Below are 8465 nucleotides of genomic sequence, written 5' to 3'. Positions count from 1 at the left end.
ACACGCAGATGTAGCAAAATAAAAGATAAGGAATGAAGAATGGGAAATGTTTTCTTATTGTATGCGGGTGGTAGCTATGAAGCGGAACATCAATGTAAATTTGCCGAAAGAAAACTTGTCTTTGCTTCTGCTGTGAAAAGTCACCTTGAGATTTGGTTGGGGGAAACATCAGAGGATGCTGCTTAAAGCTTAAGCTCAGCAGATAATTACAGATTTCCTGTCTGCAACATTTAACCTTTTTTTCTTTGTTATTTTGATGGTGATGGGGTAGCCTATTTTTTTCCCCCTTCATTAATCACATCTACTGTAAAACATCAACATCCGGCACATTTCTTCCCTCTGGTCTTTCATCTCTGATTAAATATCAGAATATTAAACATCAAGGAGCAACATCGCTGACGTCAGAGCCCAAAGTGCTGTTCACAGCATCTTTCCGGTTTGGAGTTAATCATCCCACAAACACAAGTCTCTCTTTCCTGACACTTACATACAGGATTAACAAGCGGGCTGTGTGCACCTTAATTAATGCAGATTTCTCTAGGTCATACCGCAGCAGACTGAGATAATTGTGTTGTGGTTATCACAGGCTTCAGGTGCGTGTCCTTTATCATTGTTTGAAACAACCAGCTCATCTGTTTCATGGAACATGACTTAGCATTTCCCCTAACATTAAAAGTCACACAGTACTTTGTGAAGAATTTTTTTTTTTTTTTTTGTCTTTTCACACAAAACTCTTTTGACTTGAAGATTAAAATCAACTGGAAGATTAGGTTAATGCTTTCTTTGTCCTTATATATAGTTTTCTGTGTTTCAAATCTAAGTAATAAAATGCTGACTGTTTGTACAATAAATCACATGCTTGGCCAATTTACAGTGCATATTTATTACTACAGATCACTGAATATATGCAATATTTAATCTATGTCATTTTAACTACTGCCATAAATTTCTAAATAATGGCAAATTTTAAACCATCAAGTATATAAATGAATAGCAGTTGTTGTTTTTCCGTTCTTGAGGGTGATGGTTGGGATTCAGGAAAAATAAATGACTTTGTGAGGGCGGAACAATTGAGATGGAGCTTCTCTAGGATGAGCTCCTAAGGCCATCTTTTGAACCTGCCTAAAAGAGGATAATTTCAAGGACAAGTGTAAAAGTATTATGGGCAAGTAAGATTCATTCAACTATTCTTTTAATCTTATCCGACAAAAAAAAAGAACTTCCAGAAAATTTTAATTTGATTTAAAGTAATTAGTAGTATCTAATCTTAACTTTAGCTTCACTATGACAACACATTTATTAACTGATGACATCTTCAAAAAAATAATAAAGAAAAACAAGCTCAAAAAGAAGAAGCTGCCTGCTGACCTTAGGTCTATGTTTACATTTTAGACAGTAAGCCTAAAGTTTCCCTGTTCTCCCAGGTCTATGGCTAATCACACTGTACAGTTTCACACACTGTGTTGCTGTGAGGTAATTTGGGTGTACACTTCACTGAATGAGATTCTGTATTTCACATTCTCTTTTGATCTCTGTGCAGCTTTTTTCCCCTTATTTGTTTCTGTTTTTGCAAAATTTGTGACTTGTGTCTTTCAATGTCCAACACATTGGATTTACGTATAATGAAAATTTGCCACATTAATCAAATCTGCCAACGATAGACAGTGAGGGTCACATTGTCATACATTAAAACAGCACTGAAATATTATATATATATTTATTTTGGAACCCATGTACTTTGACTATATGGATATATTTGAAAAACACAGTTCAATTCAGTTTGCTGCACATTTGGTTGGGCAGGGTGTCCATGCAGACCCCAATCCATTGCTATCTACAATAGTTCTATGATTACTCGACTATGGTGGCCTGATTTGATGAAACACATTTTTTTCACATCATGGGGAATATGATGTGCTTATAGATAGAAGCAGGATCTAGTTGAGGAAGAAGGTTAGCCAGCTGAGACAGTGTTCTGCTGAGGAAATCTCCATTTTGATTTTGATATTAGTCACCTACCTAAGTGTTGAGCCTACACCCTTTGGTGACCTCGGCATTCCCTACCACTAAACAAAAATTGCACAGGGATGGTTTAATGAGTATCACAAATACATGAATGTGACCCTTTTTTGTTCAGGGATGAGTGACTATTACTCTATAAAATCAACAAATTTGTCTTGTCCACCTGAGAAAAACATTTAAGCCACCATCACAAACAGCTGATGCCATCATGGAAAGGCACAACACAGCTCTGTGCTGTTTTTCTGGAATTTTAGTATTTTCCATACACTTTTATTTAAAGCTTGCCACAAATAGGACAAAGTGTAGTGCTTGCTTATTTGATCTGTTGCAGCGCTCTCAGACAGAAAACAATGTTCAATGTATTCATGGTTGGACATGTTTCTTACGAAAATTGACCGAAAAGTTTGCTGGTGCATGTGTATAGTAACTGAACTCTCAGGGCGGCACCAGTACTGTAGTCTGAACTGGTATTATTGTAAATCTGTTTTTGCAGTGTACTGATGGAAATCTTAAAGCACAGTAACACCAAGTCAAGTTGAGAAATACAAGTCAGTTATTTGGCTCTTCACTGGGTGCATCAAAGGAGAAGCCCTGCAGCAACACAATGCCAATCCATACTGTATGTGTCTTGGATTCACCAGGAATACCATGCAATATTAATCTGCAACAAGCTTCTTCATTAGCCTGGATTCATTCCTAACCTAAAATCTAACAAAGTCCTAAATCTTTATTCATAAGGACAACAGCCAAAAAAACAAAACAAAAAAAAAAAACAAACAAAAAAACAAAAAAGAAAAACAAAAAACAGCCCTTGAGCTGTTGTCTACAGGAATAGAAAAATAATTTTTGAAGAAAATTACAGTGTATGGACTGTATTCTTTTTACTGCCTGAATCTGATAATAAATAAATAAAGATGTTATCCAAGTCCTTGTGTATTTGTTCCAAAAAGCAGTGATGTTGATGGATATATACACTATATATATATATATATATATATATATAGTGTGCAGACAGGGAATGTTGCACTTTGCTTTTGATCACCCACTATTTAATCGCACATCATTCAATTATACCTCAGCCAAGCCAAGCGGTACCAGCCATCAATCTCAATCAATCAATTAGTCAACTAAACAAGCCATGCTCAGACATTCGTTCACTCTTAATTTCCCCATTGTGCTAATTACACTTAAACATGTCATTTTAAATTAAAATTGAACATTTAAATGGGATTTGTAGCATCTAACTGAAACATCACCCTTCTGCAGTCGTGTCTTCATGTTGCCTGGACAGCTATAAACAGCAAATGCATGTACTGGCTGTTAATTCAGATGATGTCATTTTTAACCTGATGTTTTTTTTTTTTTTTTTTTTTATCAAACTGCATGTTAGTGACAATACAACAGCTTTTAGCAAAAACTCTATAATCTGATACACATCACAAAAAAGAAAAAAAAAAGTAGACACCTATTCAATGTTCATTGAGTGAAGCTTTATATTGCAGTGATTGTATGAGTAAAGGAGAAAAGTGCCTGGTTTCGAAGGTTAAACTACTCCTATTAAAGTTTGAATAATGTTATTGACCTTTACCTGGGATGGATCACTTAAAGTAATGGGAAATGGCGGCACTGACAGAATTATGATGACAGAATAGCTTATGGTTATGAATTAGGTCTTGTTCCTCAAAATGCCTATCAATTTGTCAAATCACTAACATCCACGTGTTCAGCTGGAAGCCTGAACAGGGGCTCCCAAGCCTGTCGGTGTCAGTCATTGTGTCATTTAAAATGTTTCTCGCCTGTATCTGTACCACAATGCATGTGCCAGTCACTGATGGGAATTCAGATTGCTGCTGTTGCTGTTGCTGCTGCTTGCGCTCATCGATCTACACCAGTGCAGTATTTTTACCTCAAGAGATTTTGTTCTTTGGGGATTTTGACAAGAATCAGCAGATCAGGATGATGCGAATGGGTTCAATCCAGTTAATATATTCAGAGCATTAAACAGGCGGAGTAAAAATGACAACAAATACCAGTTAATAAATTCTGTTCTGTCTCACAGCGGGACAAGACAACAAAGTGAAACCATATTTTTTCAAGTCACAGCAGCACATCACTTTAAACATTGATATCTTTTTATTAAGACAATTACTCTTCTGACTTTTTTTTTGTTTGTTTTGTTTTGTTTTTTTTTTTTTGTTTTTTTTTTGTAAAAATGTTGGTGTGAACCAATACAAAATATGCATGGTCATATGATAATCATCCCCTTCACTACACAAAAGAAAAATGTCACCTTGGAACAGAAAGAAATTTAAGATTTAACAACAAAAACAACCATTTTGGGGTTATAAAACAACCACCTCCACCCTTCTCAATGCCCCATACCCCCTTCTCCCTCCCCAGGTGTTAAACATGAGTTTCATTTTCCAAATATCCAAGACGTTACAGGTCATTCATAAAACTTCATGTCACAGTAAATACACCATCTTCATTTATGAAAAGATATGCATGAATTGACTGAATCCAAACCAGTGCTTGATTGACTGTCTGTGGTCACAATCTATAATCACTAAATAACTGATACTGTATGAACAAACTATTACAGTGGAAGAAGTCTCATTAACATTGTTGTGGTTTTGTTAACACTGACTGTACATCATTTTCGTCTGTTTAACAAATCTAGTATCTTTGTGAACTAGGTCTATGCAAAATAATATTTAACATTTACTGTAACAGTGCACCATATTAAGAACACATTAACATGTACAACTGAGAAAAACATGTACATCTTGTGATTTATTTACTTCTTCAATAGCTGTGGTACTACAGTATATACTTGGGGCTTAAAATTTGCATTCTACCTGAGATGCAAAAAACACAACTATTAACACTCATGAACCTGAGAGAGTGAAAAAAAAAACAACTAAATATAATGCAATATTAATAAAAAGGATTAATATGATGCCTCTGACCACTGTTTAATGTTCATCTATTAAAAGCGACCATAAAGTTACCATTTAAGATAAACGTCAAAGCCTAGAATAACTTTAGCCATGCACATAACTGTTTCCATGACGCCATAACTCTACAATCCAGGATAAAAACAAAAACAAACCCAAAAAAAAAAAAAAAAAAAACCAAAAAAAAAAAAAAAAAAAAAAAAAAACAACACAATTTTCTTGTAGCTTATTACAACCTTCAACGCTGTATTCCTCTCTGAAAATGCTATTTAGCCTTGACCCTGGAAATATCCAAATAAATAATAAATTCAGTGAAGCTGGCAAAATCATTCTGGCCTAATCAAAATGTTTTTGTCATGAATACTACAACTTGGCATTTAATATTTTCAAGGTAAGCTGCCACACCAACTTGATGAACAAAAAAAATGTTATTTTTGAACTAATTCCAGTTTTTTTGTAAGCTTTGTTAGAAAGAACAGATATATGTACAATATATACTGTAAGAGTGTACATGAGGATAATGTAGGATATTAACCTTACTCCTCAAAATCAAAAGAAGGCACTGACTTAAGTCCTTCAGCATTTCTTTTTTTTATAATGATAAATATCAAGAGATCTGTTTAAGGCAGTGGTTATCCTTTTTTTTCTTATTCAAGCAGTATAGTGGATTTATTTGCTAATTACCCAAAAGGTTTTGCTCTCGTAGCTGTGAGTCAGAGAGGCATAGAGCATGTGTAGAGTTCACTATGCTGATGGAAAAAAAAAAAAAAAAAGATAAATTTGTAGCACTGGATTTCTTCTCTGTGAACGTTTGAGGCTGTAAGATGACATTAAAAAAAATTCTCTCCCATTTCTAAAGTCTAAAGCTGTACACACATTTCTTAGAAGTTGTAAGGGCCCTTGAACTTCCAAGTAATCAAAGACAGCCCAAGGAAAAAAAATGTTTGTTCAAAGAGCAAGGAAATATAACAAACTCATGTCTGTAGTGATTGAATTTCTACCGAATAGTGAAGGGCAGAGAAAGGTTTGGCAAGGACTTTTTTAAGCCAAAAAATAAGCTGTGATTTTTTTTTTTTTTTTTTTTTTTTTTTTTTTTTAAGTAGATATGGGCGGTCACATGGAAATAGCTTGATACCTTATACATCACTGAAAGGAAACATTGAACGTTTAGCTTGTTTTCTTTCCTTTGATACACCACAGTCAAATACAAAGTTAAACCTCTGGAAAATGATTAAACCAAAGCCCTGTAACATTTTCCAGCTAAATGATCAAAATGCTGTACCACCAGATAAAAAGTTAATTTTTTGGCAAGGAGGTCTTTCAAACTTTGCTGTGTACAAGAAATATTGACGTCAAATATATACATGCTTATCTGCTTATTTTATTTGGTCCAGAATTGACCTTGTGGGTGGGATGAAATTATGAAAATTGAGGAATTTGCACTTCCAGGCATCTTTTTAGGTGTCGCATACTATACATGCCAACAACTTTGACCCTGTTACCAAAATTATGCCAGCCAACAGACTCAGGGTCTGTAAGGACTGTAATAATTAGAAGGAAGGAGGGGGACTGTTAGCCTGATACTTTTCAAGGACAACAAATACACTAGTAAAGCTCAGGTTAGCTGAGTCTCTGTTTCCAATAGTAATGCTAAGCTAATTGACAGCTGGCAGCAGCTTTCTTTTTATTGTGAAGACATTACAGTGGTATCAACCATTTCCAGTTCTTAGCAACAAAAATAAGTGTGTTTACTTAATACTTAATTACTTTCTCTACACCATTTTTTTTTTAATTTATCATGATTTGTCAAATTTTTGATACAGATATTGAAAAGAATAAACGGCTCTGATTTGTGACGCAGACATGTTGCCTTCACATCAGTGACACATTAATCTGGTTAAGATTTCTTCAACTGGGTTTCACACCAATGCTACACTGACCTCACATCTACTGACCCCAACATTTCACCAGATCTAGGTCAACAACAGCTGTTAACATTAACCACGGCCACTACTTGTGATTACACCAGACATGTTGCAGTCAGTTTCCAAAGAATCCCAGTGGTAGCTCTCTGCTCAGCTAAAAAAAAAAACACAAAAAACAAAAACAAAAAAACTGTGTAGTCTATTGTTGACAGTTGCCACAGCAAACTGAACACAATAGATAAGCTGGAGAGGAAGTCAGCCAGTTAAACCTTCCAACATAACCACTGGCACTGGGCCAAAAGTTAATTGGTCAGAGGTTTAATTTCTGTTGTAGGAAACAGGAGGTGTTGTGTGACGCCACAGATATATTTTATGACAGAAATAGAAAGGACCAGGGGATGAAAATTAATTAAGAGTTGAGTGTGAGAGACCTTTTAATTAAATACGAAAGAGTGCGTGACTTTACCCTGTTGAGAGCAACGTGTACAGTCGAGCAGGTAAACGGCTGTACTTCTGAAATGCTGCCGGTGTGGTATGAAGCAGTTGGAGAATGGAGGAAAACTGCGTTACTGAAGAGACATTGCAAACCTGGATGTTAACATTAGATCTTGCAACCACTAAAGGATCTGTTTTACTTTGTGGTTTTTAACATTATACATAGAATAACTCCCACTCACTTTTATGAGCAAATACATTCTAAGATAGGTATGGTTCCTCACAACGTAACATAAAGATCGACTCAATGAAGCTGAATTTTGAAGGGACTGAGGGTAGTCTGCTGGAACACATCAAAGTTAATCAGACCTGCATATAAATGTGATGATCTTGCAGGCCCTGTAGGACTCTGATGCAGCAGGGGGGGAAATAGTTTTGACACACTATTTGATGAACTCTGGAGATTGCTCAAAAAAAAGCTCAGCTTGCTTCTCATATCTGGTTACATTAGCTAAAAGCTAGCTGCAGCACACATAGACAAACACCAGACCCACCGACTCTCCTCTGAAAGCCAAAAGCAACAATAGATCAAGTGGAATACATGAAGAAAAATCTAATCCAACAAGCATGAGAAGGGAAAACGACAAAACAAACAAAAGCAATAGAACAAGGCACAAAATTGTCTGTAAAATAACTGAACTGTACAGAGTAGGACCCAGCAGTCCAGGGAGGGTCGGATAGGAGATTCAGCAACGCTTCTTCTTACTGCATGGCCATGCCAGTCCTACTTTCCATATTTTCTCTTCCTTTGTTCTTTAAAACTTGCCTTCCCCATCCTAAAACCATTTCAAATCAGAGTTGGACATAATGCTTCCACAGCAGCATCAGCACCACCACCAGCATCCCCACCCGTCTCTCCTGGCCTGTCCAGATTAGATATAATACTCCTTCTTCTCGTCTGTGTTGTTGTGTCCCCCCTCTGCATTAATGATGGCTGTGTCTGCATCAGCTGCATCGTCTGCCCCTTTGGCTTCATGTGTGAAGTAAGTTCCTGGAAAACAGTGCAAACAAATTAGTGACAAGCTGTTCAATCACAGTGCATCTCATTTATAAAAAACAAAACAAA

The 8465-nt window shown here is 36.0% G+C and overlaps 1 protein-coding gene across 3 annotated transcripts in view; it reads right to left on the bottom strand.

Moving 5' to 3' along the window:
* Positions 1-4136: 4136 nt before the first annotated feature.
* Positions 4137-8465, bottom strand: part of cadm1b (cell adhesion molecule 1b) — a 162052-nt gene continuing 157723 nt past the window's right edge. For all 3 annotated transcript variants that reach the window (XM_041994316.1, XM_041994319.1, XM_041994317.1), the window contains one exon: positions 4137-8390. In XM_041994316.1, coding sequence (XP_041850250.1) covers positions 8272-8390 — 119 coding nt within the window. In that variant the 3' untranslated portion in view covers positions 4137-8271. The remainder of the gene's footprint in view (positions 8391-8465) is intronic.

This window comes from Melanotaenia boesemani, chromosome 9 (assembly GCF_017639745.1).
Source record: "Melanotaenia boesemani isolate fMelBoe1 chromosome 9, fMelBoe1.pri, whole genome shotgun sequence".
NCBI classification, from domain to species: domain Eukaryota; kingdom Metazoa; phylum Chordata; class Actinopteri; order Atheriniformes; family Melanotaeniidae; genus Melanotaenia; species Melanotaenia boesemani.
The sequence above is the reverse complement of the archived record's forward strand: the minus strand, read 5'-3'. Positions and strand labels throughout refer to the sequence as shown.